The 19,272-nt window shown below is 40.7% G+C and overlaps 1 protein-coding gene across 5 annotated transcripts in view; it reads left to right on the forward strand.

Annotated features, from left to right (window-relative positions):
- The first annotated feature begins 5,446 nt into the window (after positions 1 to 5,446).
- LOC115375244 (solute carrier family 12 member 7-like) overlaps positions 5,447 to 19,272 on the forward strand; it is a 32,249-nt gene continuing 18,423 nt past the window's right edge. For 2 of the 5 annotated variants that reach the window (XM_030074645.1, XM_030074648.1), the window contains exons 1-3: positions 5,447 to 6,318; positions 17,220 to 17,311; positions 17,567 to 17,698. In XM_030074645.1, coding sequence (XP_029930505.1) covers positions 6,189 to 6,318; positions 17,220 to 17,311; positions 17,567 to 17,698 — 354 coding nt within the window. In that variant the 5' untranslated portion in view covers positions 5,447 to 6,188. Of the gene's footprint in view, positions 6,319 to 12,992; positions 13,356 to 17,219; positions 17,312 to 17,566; positions 17,699 to 19,272 lie in introns of those variants that run through there. The other 3 variants (XM_030074646.1, XM_030074649.1, XM_030074647.1) reach the window with 2 other exon arrangements.

Below are 19,272 nucleotides of genomic sequence, written 5' to 3' on the forward strand. Positions count from 1 at the left end.
AAGCCGGTCAAGGAAAGTCCACTTGTGCCCGCCTCCAGGCCCCCTCCTCCTCCCCGGCTCGTTGATGGGGGTCCTGCCTACACTGTCAGGCGCCTCCTGGCCGTTCGACGTCGTGGTCGGGGTCGTCAATACCTGGTCGACTGGGAGGGATATGGCCCTGAGGAAAGATCTTGGGTTTCGTCCAGCAACATCTTGGACCCCGGCCTTATCCGGGACTTCCATCTTCGCCACCCAAGTCAACCTGGGCCGTCTGGTGCCGTCCCTAGAGGGTGGGGTACTGTGATGTCTCACATGTCCTAGGTTGTGTTTCTGTTTATCTTGTTCATTTTTTACTTACCTGTCTTCCTGTTTTATTTTGATACTCACCTGTCTTGTCATTTCAGAAACTTCATTTCCTGCCCCAGTGTCTCCTGCCTCTGATTACCAGCCCCGCCCTGATGTGTCTCACCTGTGTCTCGTTTCCCTCCCCCCTTGTGTGTATTTAGTCCCTGCATTCCCTTCCCTCTGTGCCAGATTGTCTTTGTCTTTCTAGTCAAGCTTTCCAGCGATCCTCTCTTGTGCATTATTCTTTGGTGTTTTGATCGCTGCCTGTTTTTTCGGACCTGTTTTTGCCTGCACCCTTTGGAACTGTTTGCCTCCTTTTTGTCATTAAAGACATTTGTTTTTTGAGCTCAAGATCTGTGTCGTGCGTTTGGGTCCTGACTCTCTGGTTGTCTCATGATCAGCATAGGATAAAGTTAAAGTAATGTTTGTCAATGCTTGGGAATGCAAAAAAAAAACTTCTCTTATACTGTATTGTAGTAGGTGGGGCAGGCTACAAGCTACAGCAGGAGCATTCTGATAAAAGTTACATAATCATGCACAAACACATTGTATTTGTACTTCTCCCTGTCAACCCTGTCAAAAATTACGTTCTTTTATGAATAAACTGCAGTCACAGGTGACATTTGTTTGTGACGTATCACAAATACATTTCTAATCGACATATCTTGTATATCCTGTAGTTTGACATGTGCCAGGAGGTAGAGAGGGTCATTAGTAGGGATGAGCCACTATCTGTATCACTATCTGTATCTGTATCTGTTCAACCATCTACATTATCCGTATCCATATCCGTACTCGGAGCGGACAGGGCCTAAACCGGGAGTGGGTGGGGATTAAACCGGAAGTGGGTGGGGCTAAACCAGTATGTTATTTTAAGACTGAAATTGATACGGGTTGATCTGGGCCGTATTCAAAGTAAACGTATCAGTGGTTATGTGGAAACTGTAGTTCCTAACTACACCGAACCGACTTTTGTCACTCATTTTACAAACTTTTGGTAATGACTTGTTTAAATAAAGTTATTCAAGATTATCAATACATCCAGTGTTCACTATGAAAAATACAGTAATTGTTAAACACTGTTTCCAAGATTTGTACCATAGGCCTACACAAATGTGTTTTAAGTTGAATAAAAGTTGCCATATTATTGAAGAAAAACAATAATCTATGTCTGATCTATCATCATACTTACCACATACATGTGCGTTTACCTCTTTAGATGATGGGTAACATTTTAAACACTGGCTACACTGATATAGCAACTTGGAAGTCATAATGGAGCACTACCGTTTTAAATCGCGGAGGCTTAAATACAGGCTGATGCTGATTAGACACACCCACAAAACGGAGGAAAACTACCTCTGAGGCATGTTGCTCTCTGTTACAAAACGTTACGACCAAACATATCATTCAGTGAGACGTCACACAACGTTATGCATCGTAACATTGTTGAATGCACCCCAGAAGTTTCTATATTTATTATTTATTAGAAAACTATTTACAGAACAGTCTCAGAAATGAGCTTCAGATCAATGTTTTTTATCACAATATTAAACAAACTATTTACAGAACAAGTTTTTATAAACACAGAACATGAATATTCTTAAGTGCATCAATGAATACAACAAATGCAGTAGGCAATTATGAAGTGCTAGAGAGAGAGAGTGCACCGTACAAAACTGAAGGTTGGTTAACGTTGAGACTCAATGGACAACAAAAAAAAAGCAAAATAATCATGTAATTTATCAATCTCAGGCCAACAGTGAACTATGTATACTCAGCCATTAAATTTATGTTCATTGTTTCGTCTAAATGGTCCTCAGTGCTGTCAGATGATGAGATTCACACAGACTAAACTATCTAATGTTGTGCTTTTTCAACATGTGTCAGTTGAGTCTGACGTGGCCTCCCTTCACTCCAATCCAGTTTTCCACAGTGCACTAGTGGCTAATGATGTGATAACTATTGTCTCTTCAGATGAGAAACATTGTGGAGGTGACCAGGACTAGCTCCTTCTTCACCAGAGACCTGGACACAGTAGCAGTAGCTGACCGATATATATCGACCAGTGGGGGGATGTCAGTCAGACTGTAGGGCCTGTTATGGAATGTCTCGCGGAAGTTGGGGACCGCGGGTCTATGTGACCTGATGATGGTGGTGACTCTTTTTTTCACAACTACGGTGAATTAATTGCATTGATTTGCTCCATTTCTCTGAGAAAGAATATAAATTTAATACAACCACTTTCGACTTTGGCTCCAAATCCAGCTCTATCCGACACCAAAAACAAACAGTGAGCACCAGGACTTGTGGGCCTTCATATGCCTCTTGACATGGATGTTGTGCCTGGACACAGGGGACCAGACTACAAGGACCATTGCTCTCAGTAAGTGGGCATGAGCATGTTTGTGTGTAAATGTATATATTATGTACATAATACAAAACGCAGAAAAGATACTTGATTGAATTGATGGGTGGATGGTTTGGTTGATTGATTGATTGTCTTGGTTCATACAGTACGAAGGCCTCAGCCTGGAATATGTGTGTCTGCACAATGGAGGACTCGACAGACTCCAGTCTCAGCATCAGCCACATTGTCAGGGATGGGAATACTGTCCCTGTTAAAAATGACTCAACCTCCATTGAGTCTGATGGCCAACAAGCAGCCTCCACTGACTTACATGATGAGGATGCAGCCTGTACAGAGTCCAGTGATGACGATCAAGTCTCCACGAACTCTGACAGTGATGCTGTTTCCCTCAACGCCATAAACATCCAAGGAGGAAACGAGTCTGGAGAGGACACAACCTCAACTGGCCCTGCTGAGGAAACCTCTGGGAGCATCTACACTACACCTCCCAAGAGGAAAAGTAAGACATCATTCTATATTGAATAGGCAAAATATGTAGGCGTAAGTGAGTTCTTTCTGCTTCATATGATCATTTTGACTACTAATAATAATTTCATTTGATTTACAGAGCTCAGGCCTGTGAAGAAGATGAGGCGATTGTGCTCCTGGGTGATGAAGAGCCTGTGTTGTTGCTGTGTCCATGGTGAAAAGTGAAGCTCCATGACAAACTCACACAGCCCCTCTGGTGCCAGCTGACAAAATAAAAGTAAAAAGGATTCAAGGATTCAAGGATTCAAGGATTCAAGGAACTTTATTGTCATACCAGTTCACACTTACATGCTAGTGGTACGAAATTAGCACTCAGGTCCCGGTATAAGCCAAAAACCCCCCCCGAAAAAAAGACCAGAAAAAGAAGTGTAAATATAAGTGTAAATATAGAATATAAGATATATAAGATATATAACAGTATATAAATATATATATATATATATATATATATATATATATATATATATAAACACCCCTGTGCAAACTTCACTCAATTTAAAAATCTCTGCACTGTAACAGATTTTCCCGTCAAAAACGGTAAATAGCTGGCAGTTTTGTGTCATCTCATTTAAATCAGAACAAAGTGGAGTTTTCATTTGATCATAAAGTGTTAAAAGTGTTAAAAAACGACTTAACACTTTATCTCTCCTTATAACTTCTGCTTTTTCTCTTTTCTTTTCCCAGCAGATGATGATTTGTACTCTTTTCTTTTCTTTTGCAAATCTTTATCACTATTAAATCCTTTTTGAATTAAATTTGGGTAAAGAGTTTTAGGGTGAAAGTCAGGGGCAAGAGAAGTTGCAAATTAAATTACTTTGTGCCAATACAGGGAAACCTGAACACAACAGGTGTCCTTGAATGACAATAAAGTTATTTATCTATCTATTTATCTATCTTATTGTCTACTAGTTCTGTGCAGTTCTCTCCCTCCCTGTGTTTAGAGAATGAATTAGATTTCAAATCTAATTAAAACCATTTCCTGGAGTGATGTGAAAAAATGCAGTTTTGAACAGAAAGTGGGTTTCTAAAAAGTCTTCCAGAGGAACATTTTAAATGTTCTCACCTCTGAATTCCATAACACTTGTCAGCTGACGTTGGCTTGGACTTTCCAGCATCTGTATTTTGGCATATTTCCCCCATATTTCTAAGTCTCTGAAGATGTTTAAAAATTAATACAAATTGAAAATGATTAATTTAAAGTGACGAATGTGCTTTAAAACAGAGGAACTAGCTATGATGCTACATACGGGAGGAAAAACCAATGAACTGAATGTCCCTCAGTACGAAGAATTCAGCCAGTCTCACACTCACACAAATATGTCTTGAAACCTTTCACATCTTCTGCACGCAGACACAGACATGCACACACACACACACACACACACACACACACACACACACACACACACACACACACACACACACACACACACACACACATATCTGGATGCATTTATAATGTGGCCCCTGACATACATTCAGTCACTATGTGCACTCACACACAACATATCATTAAAAACAACACTTTGGTCTGGTTGGACTACTAAATATTCATCGACATGCAAAAAAAAAAAAAAAAAAAAAAAAAAAAAAAGCATAGTAACAGAGTTATATTTACTCACTTTTTATTCATTTGTGCTGCTTTTTCTATTCTTCGGCTAATGTTTAAACACCCATGCACTACACTGTAAAATAAATGTTTAAATAGTGAGGAAAATCTATGTTTATTCAGGCGGTAAGGGTCTCACCAAAATCATACTTCCATAAACTTAACATAATTTTTATGTTTATTTGTATCCATTGTCTTTCCAAGGTTGATCATTTCCCTCTGTGGGTGTGCTTTGTTACAGCCAGGACTCAGAGCAACTGTGTGTGTCCAAGTCTTTTCAAGCCTGTTTCCTTTGGTCACAAACTCTGTTTATATATGTGTGTGTGTGTGTGTGTGTGTGGGTCACTCTTGCACATCCTTTAGGACCTATTGTATTCTCAACCACCTTTCCCCTTGAGGAGTCCAGTGGGAGGTGGGATGGGTGTGTGTGTGTGTGTGTGTGTGTGTGTGTGTGTGTGTGTGTTTACTGGTATAATTACGCATGATGTCGCCCCATGCTGACTAGAAACACCTCCCCATTACCCATAATGCAATGTAGGAAAGGTAACACCCTTTTTATTTACCTGAGAGAGACCGGAAGGAAACTTCTAGCCTGACAGGAGGGCAGACAGAAATCCAAAGCCACGGGATCAGGAGAAAAGAGAGTTTGTGTCCACTTGTGCTCCTAAAATTAGAGGTATCCGGTTTTCTTTTCAGTCGAGGTTGTGATGACGCTTGGAAGTTTGGTGCTGCTTGGTGGCAGAGCAAGTTTGTAGTGTGTTTTGCTTCCCTACCTTTTGGTGTTACAGACAAGGTGTGAGTGAGGGAGGTGGGACGCTCTTAGAGCAGTAGGAGGAGCTGCACAGTGCACCATATATGGACTACAATGCTTTTCATATGGTAAATAGAGGGTCACATGGGGCAGGAGTCTTAAAGCAGCTGGGGGGGGGTAGAAGGGAGTGAAAGGAACAAGGAGGGAGAGGGAGTGAGTGGCTAAAGAGATACTCTGGAGGACTTTGGTCTGCCTCATGTGCAGAGGGAGCCACTTCAACCTGTGTTTAGAGGACACCAGAGAGGAAGCAGAAACTTTAGAGCACTCTTTGGAACTGGCTGCCATGTGGAAGTTCAACTGAATTCCTCCTTGTGACAGGAGTGTGAGTGTGTGTGAGCGGGTTTGACAACCGTGCGGCTCACACTCCCTCACCGGAGTCCATTCTTTTCTTTAAGGCCCCTGCTGACTTTTCTCTTGTTTCCTGCGTGGGGAGGGTGGGCGGGTGAAAGGCTCAACGGCCGGTGTCATCCAGCCTCTGCTCTGCCTGTGAGTCACTTGAACGCCTCTTCATACCTTCTCTACCGGGCAAGTGAAGGGGATCCAGCATGCCCACCAACTTCACAGTGGTGCCGGTGAAGGATGTGCAAGGCGACAGAAACAGGCACAAGCCGGCCAGTCTGGGAAGCGTTTTCAGAGAGGAAGAGGATGAGGAGCCGCTGCAAGGGAGTCACTCAGGTAGGAAAAGTCCCCGAGGCATTGTATGTTTCAAAATATCTACTTTGGCTTGTAGATGTGTATACACACTTAGGCAGGCCCCATGTCAGACCTCTAATGTCAGTGCAAATAACATGCACACAAATACTGATATATATATATATACACATGCACAATTTGTTATATACATTTTCCCACACCTACAGAGCATTAATTTAACTCTCTGATGCATAACCTGCGACAAAAATGACCAGGCTTTCTCTTTCTTAGGTATATCATTGCCATCAGCAATTTTTTATCATTTAACATTCAACAAACCCTTCACCTATTTTTCTTTTGATAGCTACAAATTTTCATTTTGATGTAGTTACTTTTTAAGAAAAACTTTCAGCAGCAAGTTTGCCCAACACTGAATCTAACACTTAAGTGGATACGTTGCTCACGTCAAGGTGACCTGGCCAGATGAAGCACACTGATACACACAGATACATGTTATGGCAGGCTAATAGACACACACACACACACACACACACACACACACACACACACACACACACACGTTACTCTGTGACGTAGTTCCAACCAGCTGGAACTTGCAGCGCAGCTTGAAAAGTGTGCAGCGGAGGAGGGAGTGTGTGTGCTGTTGTCTTACCTACGTCTTCACTAATTTATGGTTGGGGCTCTTTGCTTTACCATAGCTTTAACATAGCACTGTATGGGTGTTATTATAGTGAACCAAAAATGGGACGTTAGTTTGCCTCTTTGTGTTTGATATGGGTGGCACAGGTAGTTTGACAGATTTTGACAGATGCTGGGCTCACTTCTCAAAGACCTGAGGTATAAACATGTAAATCTCTTAAAATACATTCCTAACTGATTAGACAGATATTTCTTGGAGTGATATTTGCCAGTGAAATTTGATATTTGCCAGCAAGAGCAACCTTTTGACCCTTTAGCAGTCTAATCTCTGATGTGGAAGATGAAGTAAACAAAAACAACAGCACTTCCTGAGAACTTCCTTCTCTCTCTCTCTCTCTCTCTCTCTCTCTCTCTCTCTCTGCCCACCCCACCAGCTCTCATACACATAGTTCCTAAAACGTCCATGCCGACTTGCAATCCATCCATCACCTCTCTTTCAGTCACGTTGTCTAAACCTTTTTTCCACCCAATATTTACATCTATATTTTAGCTGTTTACTTTTATTCACTGCAACTCAAACAAGTGCAACAACTTTGCAAGCGATCGAGCCACGGTCTAGAAGCCACCACAACTAAAAAAAAAAAATAGGTCAAACACATTATCCCTGTGACCCCAGTGAGAAGCGCAAGGGGGGAAAACAACAAAACAGGAGCTTCTCTGTTGTCATCTCCTCCTAGTCAACTATTAACAGGCTGTATATCAGTGGCGAGGTATATTAGTTTGTTCTCTGTCAGAGATGTCACAGGTTTATAACCTATAGGAATGTCACAGGACAGACTGCAGGCTCCAGTGCCTGCAGAGGTGTTTCCATTTATCATTTACTCATTTATTTACTTCATTTAGATTGGACTTTTCTTCTTCTTGCTTTAGTGTTCATGTAAATATCCTTCTTCAAACTATTAAGAGCATGAACAAAGAGTGACTTCAGGGCTCTATGTGCAGATGCAGCAGTAAAGCAAATTTTAGGCATGCTAGAGAGTAGAGTAAGAATATACTACTGTTGTGCAAGATGTTGTTGCTCTTTTGTGTCACTTAACCTTGGCTGTAAGTCATTCTACCTAATATGAAAACAAACAAAAAATGCACTCAAGAATGTTTTAACCAATGTTTAACAAACTATTGCCCATATAATCACAGCAGGAGTTTTATTACATCTGGCAATTCCCAGCAGAAAGACATTTTACAGACAGACACCGCTCTATTGATATTTATCCCATGAATGCATTTCCATTGCTTGTTATCCCACAACTTTTCAGCATTAAATGTGTTGAAACCTTTTAGTATAGGGGCTATTTCTAGGCACCATTCAATTTATACAAAAATACTTCAAAATACTGCAAAAAACATTCAATAAAATACAAAAAAAAGACAATTCTAGTCCACCTACACTCAGTGGGATAGGGTTCTTGACAGTCCAATGTGTTCAGTCTAAATAGAAATGATTTGTACTACATGTTTATGACTGTTACTACAATTACTTCCTCCTCTTATTCTTCTGCTGAATCTGTTCATCAATCTGAAGATTTTTATTTTCTCTGCTAATTGCTGTCACGTGACTGGAAATGAGTTCCTTTGCTGAGTAGCTGCAAAAGTGCCAAGTGTGCAGATGGATTGCAGGCTGTTTTCTTCAACAAATAACAAATATGCTGTGACAGCTCAATTTCAGCAATGGGATTCTATGGTGCAACAACCATGAAGCAAATGGTTATTTTACCTCAAAACAATGTATAAAATCCTGAAACAATATACTTGTTCTAAAACAGTTTCAGTTGCAAATGTATTGAAATTATGGTGTCAAATAAGAGTCAAATCATATGTACAGCCATTCACAGCCAGTCAATCATACAGCAAGACCTCACCAAGCAAATATTTGGTTTTAGGCAATCCATTCCTCCATTCAAGGTGTGTCTTTTATGCTCAACACATCTTCAACTGGAATATTACAGTAACTAAATAATAATTTTGCATGGCAACTCATGGAAATTAAAATGATACCCTGATAACCACAATATGCAAAAGTTCAGCAGCAGGCTAATAAATGACCCTGGAAGAAGATAGATGTGAATCAGAAAGGCTTATCAATACATTGCGTTGCTGTGGTTGGTTACTACAGTGGTTCCAGCTTCAATATTTCTAAAGCCAGTCCCAAAACGAGAGCAGAGCAAGCTAACAAAAAGGCTGTTATCATATCAGGAAATCTATTACTGTGTGCTACCAGCAGGATGAAAGACTCCATGCTGATAAGTAGTAAAACAGTGGAGCCCAATGTCACTGAGGTTTTGTCTTTCACTGTGAAGGCACAAGTTGCAGAACCTGCAGACATGAGTGTTGGACACACACACGCACACACAGACACACACAGACACACACACACACACCCACTGCTGATTTGACAATATACACTATGTAAAAACAACTATATATCACTCCCAGCATTTTCCAAAACAGCACGTCATGATCAGTGTCAAGTTTCACTGTCTTGTCCGTCTCTGTGCTGCTGCAAGACAATGTGCAAAGTTAAAAGCTGGAGGTCTTGGCATTAGGCCTTCAGGAAACCTTTTGTCTTTGTTGCTGTGAAAATGTTCAAGCAGACAAAAATCTGGTTTTGAATTAAGTTGGTCTGAGGATAGACGTGTTTGAAACTTGATTTTAAGAGGTGAAAAGTGTCTTGATAGGTACTGTAATACAACTTCCATTTCTTGCTGATCTTCTTACGACTCCTTTTAAAAATGCGACTCTTCGTCATCTGCTGAGTTTTAAAAATGCCGGCTATTTTGTCACTTTCTGTTGACGTCACATCGCGCCTTGAGTATATCCAATCAGCACCAGGTAAACCCCAAGCCCCACCCAGGAGTTTTTCGGGGCCATTCTGAGTACCTACTCCGAGGCAGGGACTTGTTTAGCCCTGTAAAAGTTCCTGAACTCTGTCCTTCGGGGGTGGTTCCGGCAGTGGAGACACGCGACAACGGCCCCGGCGCCGTAAAATTCCGGCGGTGGAATTTTACAGGGCCGTGACACCAAAAAGGTCGAGAACCACTGAAGTAATTAATGCTTCTCAGTGTTTGAAGCAGAATTAACATAGAATTTAAACATGTCCACTTTTTATAACAGTATGAGGAGACAGCCAAAGGGACGTTCCTGTGGAGGACATTTGCCTCAAATTTGGGATGGGCCTGGAATTAACACATCTTAAAAGCCTCTAGTGAATTTGACAGCTGGTCACCTTCCCCAGTATGTGACCACAGGATTGGCACTAAAATGGCATGTAGTTCTGTGTGATGTACTCACAAGCACTTAAGCAGTATATAAAACAATTGTAAGCATTGAAGGATTATTGTGGATTATTGTATTGTAGGATAATGCGAAATTGCATTTAGAGTTATAAAAGTGAGAATCACTATAGCTGTTAAAGCTGTTTAATTTGATAATAATCTATATGTCTAAAGCTGCCAGGCTTGTTTTGAGGATTGATTAACAAATGAATGCAACCTTTGACAAAAAAAAAAACACTTTTAATGGCAGAGGGACTCTATTTCAACTAGATTTCAGGCATAATTTGTATTGTTTACATAGGAAAACAGTAGTTTCAGCATATCAAACTACTGCTGGAGTAACTATTTGCTTAACTTGCTGCATTCATTAACTAGCTGTCAGAGATTTTGATACCAATCCTCTATTCAGATATTAAGTGAGGTGGCCAATGGGACAAACTCCCAAAGGGGATTGGTGTAATGTCCCCTTCCCTTGACATTTTTTAATCGAATACTCTCATCAAATGACCTTGCTGGAAAAATATGGAGTAGAATGTTTATGAGGGAAGCAGCATTCCCTTTGCATTTGACTGGGTGAGGTTGGTTAGTCTGTTTGAGACGAGCTGTCACCCTGCCCTGTGCTGTTTTAAATGGACTTTCTTAAGAGAATATATTTATGGCTTCAGCACTTCCTGGTTTCCTTTTGTCAGGCTGTCAGGTGTCTAATGGCTCACCAGGCTGGTTTGACAGTCAGGTTATAGTCAGGGCATTAGGGTTAGGTCACAGTGTATGTTAAGTGTCTCTCTGTACTGTCTGACCTTCGACTTATCTTAAAATCTTTCCTGAACTTGCACCATAGATGTCTGACTGCTCGGTTCTTCCATGCCTGTCACTTCTGATTCTGCCACAGTGTTTGATAGTCTAATTGATAACCATATGTTCTAGAGAAAATTATTTTAATGCATTTGTTTTACTATTTCATAGTGAAGAATAGAAATGGGAAAACTGGCAGAAGTAGAGATAAGAGTAGGGCTGAATTTCTGACTGGCTACAGTGTCTCCCAGCAACACAAGACAACACTGTGTTATTGCTCCACACTGATTCCTCCAATGGGAGGGGCAGGCAACTGGCAGAAAATTTTCAGTTTTAACTCCAAGGAACCATGTAACATCTATCGTCATCTATCCTTAAACTGCACATAGTAGCTACACCCATGCTTACCAAATGTGATGCTTTATACCGAAGGATACCGAAAGGATGAGAGGTATAAGATCTAATGTTGGTGAGGTTAGCTTTCTCTGGACGCTTGCTCACTGCTATTCAGTTTCTGTTTCATCACTTCCTGTATCACTTCATCACTTCACAACAACAGAATTTCATTTGTGCACATATGGCAATCACATGGTTTCTCACTCGTACATGTAATATTACCCTAAACATCACAGTAATATCCAACACTACTACTAGTACATTGTACTTGTTGAGGCATAATTGATGGAACTGAACCAGGAGTCTCTTCTGTCTGTCTTTGATAAACATCGACATCTGGTGGTCGGCATCATAATTGCATGGAGGGCTGCTGATTTTGCTGTAACAGAAGCTTCTACAGTGTCTTGCATAGCCATGTTATTTCAATTTTGGGATGACTGGGAGGTTATTCAAAACTTAAGAAGAGGAGATAAATGTGTGTGTTTGTGGGTGCTATAAATACTCATTATCGTTTAGGGTCTAATGACAGTAACTGAATGAATCAGTGAATCTCTGTGGGGAGTGGGGGTCTAAATCTCAATAGATTGTACTTATGGGGACCAAAAGTATTCATAAGGAGAGATTACAACGTACACAAAATATTAGTTTGGTTATTAAGCAATATATTTAATATGTGTTGACACAGATAATTTAAAAAAAAAAAAAATCTTGTTATACTTAAATTGTACAAAAGTTTCACAAAACCCAATAACTTTAATTGTCACAGTGCTTTTGACCATACCAAAATGGAACTATTTTAAGTATACTTTGATATAGTACAAATGTACTAATTAAGATATGACTGCACATGCTTAATGCTCAACTGTGCCCCTACTCAATTTAAAGTACAACTAGAAAATATTTAAAATGTAATTTAGGCACACTTTGAGTGTATATAGAATGTAATAATTAATAGATTACAAATACATAGCTTATTTTAAAGTTCTAGCATATTTATACATACTACTTGAGAATTTCCAGTACACTTTAAATGCAACTGAATACTCATGAAATGTATTATAAGGAAGCGGCATATTAAAAAAGAGGCTGCTTACACTAAATTATTCTGCTAATTGTGTCTCACATACTTTATGAAAATATACACTATATACACAAGAATACACTATATTACAATTTTACTTTAAGTGTAGTCAAAATACACTTTCAAGTATTTAATAAAAGCATTAAGCATACATTTAAATTGCACATTTGTATGAATCTACTTAAGTACTTTTTTCACTTTAATGGAATTTAGGTTTAAATTGGGGTTTAGATTAGAATTAGGATCAGTGATTACATTAAGGAGGGGTTATGTTTAGGCATGTGGAGGTTTGGGGCTTCAGAATGAATGTACTGAATGACGGTCCTCACAAGCATAGCAATACAAATGTGTGCAAGTGTGTGTTTCTCCGACACCGGAGTCAGGTAGACAGCTCAGCAATGCTGTGACATTGTTAGATGGAACCAAGGCTGAAAGGCTGAGCTGGTGTGCATGGTGTTCCTGCATACTGCTAAATGTCACTCTACCTGATATGCCCGAGTGTTGAGCTGTGCTTAATGAGAGCACAGGGCTTAATGGAATAAAATGAAGAGGGAGAGGAGGGAGAGAGAGGGAAAGTCAGACAGGAGGAGACAGACAGACACTCTGTCCAACCAACAGAGATTTGTAGTTGATGCCACCACTCTGCCAAGTGAGTCAGCGCAGGTTAAGGTGTGTGTGAGTGAGTGCAGTGTGTGTATGTGTCTCAGTGTGTCAGCTCTGTTTGAGTGACTCTCAGCTTTTGCAACTGGGCAAAAGTCCCAGGACCTCACCCCCTTGGCACTTGAGAACCACCATGGAGGGGTCCCGGCGACGTTCTGGTGAGTTTGACAACTTGAGTGCTTGCGTGAGTATGCATGTGTATGTACATGTGCGTTAGAGTGTGTGTGTGTGTGTGTGTGTGTGTGTGATTAGGTGTGCATCCCCTCTAACAATAATAAGCTCATGCTCGTTGCATACTTCTAGAAATACATAGAGGTTTCTCTTTATGTGTATGCATGCATGTTTGTGTGCATGTGTCCATTGTTAAGAGATTGTGTGTGCGCTTGTGTGTGTGTGTGTGTGTGCGTGTGTGTGTGCGTGTGCGTGACCTTCATCCCTTTGTGCTGCTAGTCAGCTTACAGTGCTCCACAGAGCTTAACCAGCTATTAATAGCGTTTTAGCTTCAGTATAATTACTGTGTTATTGTTGCTGTCAAACCATATCCTGCCTCCTGGTGGCTTTACATCTTTACATCTTTACTTATTTCCCATTTCTGAGGGGGACACTCAAAGGTAGCCCAAGGTTTTGCCATCTCTAAATATATAAACGATCAAATGACTTATGAAATATGCATTACTGCGACATCCTCTTACCCTGCTGAGCTGCTTTTATTCAGACAACTTTATTATGTTATTATTCGCACTTCACCCTGCTTTGTTTGCAAAGCTTAACAATTAGGTTCTTTAACAAATGAAGTCCAGGAACTCCCAGCCTGGAGCACATGGAAACACAAAGCTATCTTTCTTGCCAGAGTTTCCAAATAATAAAAAAAAAAAAATAAATAATAATAATAATAATAATAATAATAATAATAATAATAATAAAGAACAGCCATGTTTCTTGGTTAACATGTGATGTGAAATTGTTGTCAGTACTAATTAATTTATGATAAAACCTGATTTATTGATAATAAATCCCAGTTTATTTATTATAAATCCAACAGCCTGTGCCATTATGTACTTTTCTGGACCCCTAGGGATGTTGTAGGTATTGGGAGTATTACTGTTAAGAAGAAGAGCAACTTCATTTCCTTTTCAGAGAGGTTTTCCTGTCTTTATTCTATTGCATATTGTCCTGTCCTGCATGCTTTGTTCTATCAATGAAGCAGACATAGATCAGGATGCATAATCTGGATTAGCAGCTTTTCTGTCTGTCTCTCTCTCTTTCTGTGTGTGTGTGTGTGTGTGTGTGTGTGGGTCTCAGCCTGGTTGTTTTGGTCTGTACCAGACTGTGATTGTTGGTTTCACACCTGCCCAAATGAACTGCACCAAGGAGGTAAACGAACCACAGTTTGATTGAGTCAGGCTAAACAAGGCAGGTGTGAAAAGAGCCCAGCCCCGCTACCTTCCAGGCCAGTGGAGGAGAATGAGGTGCCACCTCATCAAAAATCTTCAGCTAAACTTCGTTGCCCTCTTGAACAGCACCTCTGAGCCTGCCTGCGGGACTTGTTTTCTGTCAACTTTGCCGTTTCTACCTGATTAGTCAGTCAGTTATGCAGGTGTTGCAGAGGACAGGGGGTATAGACTGGAGGCAAGGGCATGTCCAGTGACAGCAGTGTCAAGTATAAGTCTGACAATGTCATCCACAAGTTTTTGTCTAGCTCCTGTTCAACATCTGTCTGCCTTCTGATGGAGTTTTATCTCCAGCTGCTCCAATGTATGTGTTTCCCCTGCCTTCCGCCCAATGAGCGCTGGGATAGGCTCCAGCAAACCCCACAACCCTTGCGACGATAAGCGGTTTGGAGAATGAATGAATGAATGAATGAATGCTCCAATGTAATGCAATGGATTCATAACATGCCTGTATTCATCGGAGTTGAAAAAGCATGAGAGTTGTTGTTGACCTCACTGGAGAACAGCACTGTTCCCTCACATGAGATTCAGGAACTGCTACAGAGAACGTTTATTTATGTAGTTCCGCTAGAGGGCAGAGAGCAGGGCCTACTCTCGAGTTATTTCCTGGTTCCCAAGGACACTGTAGACATGCAACTTGTACCCTTCAGTGAATGCAACATACACACATCATGCTCACATAAAGAAAAAGAGGCTCACTCACTGGCTTTTCTAATTCTAGGTGGATTGTAGTCACGGCATGATGATCTGCAAGGTCATAGTCAACACCCTGTCCATTGAGTGCCTTCCAGTGTAGTAACACAGCAAGTCTCCTTCTCCACTGGCAGTGCACAAGAGGGTCACTGACCTTCACTGATTCATGTGTGTACAAAGTGAAGGGGTGTAATCATTGGGCTTCAACCCATAAACCAAGACAGCCTTGTTTGAGGGTGAAACCTGAAAGAGAATGATAGATGTGATCACATCAGGGGGGCTTTATTGGTTCTGCGTTGCTATGCACAATTCTTGATGTATTTTTTCTCTATTTTGAGTCTGTTTGGAGTGTTTGGATTGATATATCCAAACACTGTGAATTTCCTGCAGGATGAATAAAGTATCTACCTACCTACCTACCTAGCAGACCTCAAGAAATTCAGAATTCAGTGCAATCGTGTGTACATGTAATGTAATCACTGCTGCCGCTGACACAGGATTCAGAAACCAAGTGTACCTTGTAATCTGAGATGTGTGTGTGTTAGAGAGAGCAGTAGAAAGTCATTTGTTGCCTTTGTTTCAAAAGGTGACACCATATACATTAGGCTGGGCTCCCGGCGTCATCTTATATAGACCACATTAGCAGGGAGGCTCTGCAACATGCATATCAGTACTGTGTATGATTTATATATCTTAGCAAGTGGCCGTTGCCCGTGAATATATTCTGTTCTTTTTTCCACATCATGTCATTTCAGCAACTCTCTGGTTTTCTAGAATGCATTTATGATCTTCTTCTATCTTTACAAAAAAAAAAATTGGCTATAGCAATAACATTTTTACAGTGTTCTCTTGATGGGCTGAAACACTGGAAAGAGTGTAGTCAAGTATCACTCAGAAATGTCTCTCAACCAAGACAATCCAAGACAATTCCTCATGTTGAAAAAGGATTTAAAGTCTAGAACATTTTTATGCCCTCTGAAGTCACCTGTGTTTGAGTATGATGATGATGATGATGAGAAATGGATAAAAAACATGTCTCTCAGTATTACATTAGGCTGATGTCTCCTCCTGGTAGTAGAGGAGGCACATCTCTGCTCCGATGAAAACAATATATTCCTTTCATGAATCATTTCTGGACAACAACATGAACAGAGAGAGTTGTTACTCCTCTGCCCTCTTTTCAAGGAAATCATGTGTTTGACTTTCTGTGAACACTTCTCTCTCGGGTCCACCTCTTGTGACTCAGTCTGTCTCTCTCTCTCCTTCTCTTTCACTTCTTGAAATCAGTGCACAACTGATAGCAAGACACGCAGCCATGCATTTTTGTTGCCAGTGAACCAAATGTCTTGTGTTGACTTCTAATTACCTCTAGGTCAGCTAAAAATACAGTTACAGTTACAGTTAATGCTGACAGCCAGAAAGAGATTAGTAAGAATACAACGTGGCTATGGATGCCAAGGATCCTCTCAACTAACTTACTGGCCATGCTGCAAGATGAGACTTGACCAGACCACCACTCCTAGCAATACTATAAACACTATTAATGCTGCTACCACTAGTGTGAAACCACTACAACCACTACTACTACTACTACTAAATTTATGCATACTATTTGCTAGAACTACTAGCACCACTACTACAGTAGTAGTTCTTGCAGAAATGGTAGTCTACCACTGCTACTAATTCCAAAAGCCTTATAGCTACTCCTAGTACCACCACTGTTGCAGACTGCTAGTTGTGATACTATACTACTAGTACTACTACTATTGCTACTATTGCCACTACAACTACTACCACTACTAATACTACTGTACCACCACACATCTGTTTGTTGCTGCTGTACCTAACCGGTGTGTGTTGGCATGTCTGTCCTCCTAGGAGATGACAATCGAAGAGAGTCCAGTCCATTCATCAACTCCGAAAATGACAGAGGACAGTACTATGATGGCAAGAACATGGCCCTGTTTGAGGTAAGACTTTTCAAATATTACTTAAAAAAATGTCTAAATACCTAAAAAACAGCTCACTAAATAAAAATAGAAGCCCAGAGGTTATAAACACATGTGTGTGTGACCATATTTTTGTCGGTCCCAATCCCCCAGGCCAGATGAATGAATGACGCTCCTCTGTCTCAACTAGTGTTCAGATTGCCTTGAGCAACTAGTGGGTTGTGGAGCTTCTGTTTTGAGCCAATCCTTAAGCTTCTTTCTCTTGCCTGTACACAGGAGGAGATGGACAGCAACCCTATGGTATCATCGCTTCTCAACAAGCTGGCCAACTACACCAACCTGCCCCAGGGTGTCAGAGAGCACGAGGAAGCTGAGAACGAGGACGGCGTCAGGCGGGTCACGGTCATGGTATGCATGCCATTTTTAGGCCAGTGGGAAATTTGATTTTCATAGATACAGTTTCTGTGCAGATGTTATCTTTGAACCGACACAATGTTAAGTATGCGTGGATGCTGCGAATTTAAAAGTTGGGCGGTGTTTTATTTGGATAGTTCAGCGTGCCTAAGATGTTCAGCATGGGTCAGTTACCTGTTTGGCGCATCTTCATCTGAGCTACCCCACTAGAGAAGAGAATCCACTAAAAATTCGATTGTCAACAATAGGACTTGATTTTAAATACAGGATATTTTGTTTTTTGTTTAAGCTGAAGTTGTCAGTAGACTGCAGCTGGTCTGGTGTCAGTATGGGTGCAGTATTTTCCCACCAGTGATTAAATATGCTGTGTGGCATTTTCATTGTTTCAATGCAAAATTAGTTTTAGTTGTATGTTTTCACACTGAGAAAACTGTGAGTGTGATGTTACAAATGTGCCCTAACAATCAGCCTCACAGGGAGTCTTTGTGCGTGATCTAGATGGTAAACTGTAAGATGGACATCAGAAGCAGCAGGGAGGGCAAATAATTAAACATGCTGATTGAAAGTACCTCTCAGAGGCTATATTAGATTGTAGTCAACACAATTAATTTGATAACGATGTAGGGATTTAGAGAAAATCCACTCGCTTGCCCTCACTGGTCCAGTTTCTCTTTAAAGGGTAGGAAGTAGTATGAGGTTAAGCAGAAAGAGTTCCTGTTCCTGTTGAGTCATGCTTTTACTTTGAATTGTCCTGCAGATGTGTCTTTGGATAGGGTCACTTCAGTGCAGACTTTGAACTTTGGGATGTTATCATGTGGGGACGTAATATAGCTAATAAACAGATCTCAAGAATGGAGAGTATGATGAGGCAGAGATCTGCGGCTTTCTAAACATTACCTTATTGTACGATATATTTTATCCACGGCATTTGATCACTTGGTGTTTCCTTTTAGCTTAGCTTGTCAGGATTCTTTCAGGATTTTTTGTTTAGCATGAAGTGGCATCGAGGATACTGACAACGCATGGTAAGAGAATATCCTTTAGAGGACTCTTGACATGAAACTGACATGAACCACAAATGACAACTGTTATGCTTGTGAAGACCATGAAATAGGTATGTGAGTGTGTGCGGGTGTGCATATGTGTACCTCAGAGGTTGGTTGTCCTGACACTAAGCCTGGACCAAACCTGTGTTTGAGGATAAATGCATGTATTTGTGCCCCAACTCTGAAATCTGTTGTTCTCACTGACTGGCCAGGGACCAGAAACTTATAGGACAGAAAGTTTCATTAATTTGCTCAGCTTTGCTCAGCTTTTTTTTCCATTTGGTAAACATGAGACACATTTGGTGTTTAAGAGCTGCTTGGTCACTCATTACTTTTGAGAAAGAGGGGATGAAGCAGTCTGTTGGAACTTAGGCTTTTAGCCTTAACCCTGCTGACTTCATCCTTCTTTTGGGCTGAAATCTAAATTGGTGTGCTCTATTTTCTTTGTCCAAAGTCTTGAGAATGACCCAATTTCTTCAGAACCTGCTATTTCACCTATTAGTTAATGAAATAATGGGAAAT

The sequence above is a fragment of the Myripristis murdjan genome, chromosome 17, assembly GCF_902150065.1.
Source record: "Myripristis murdjan chromosome 17, fMyrMur1.1, whole genome shotgun sequence".
NCBI classification, from domain to species: domain Eukaryota; kingdom Metazoa; phylum Chordata; class Actinopteri; order Holocentriformes; family Holocentridae; genus Myripristis; species Myripristis murdjan.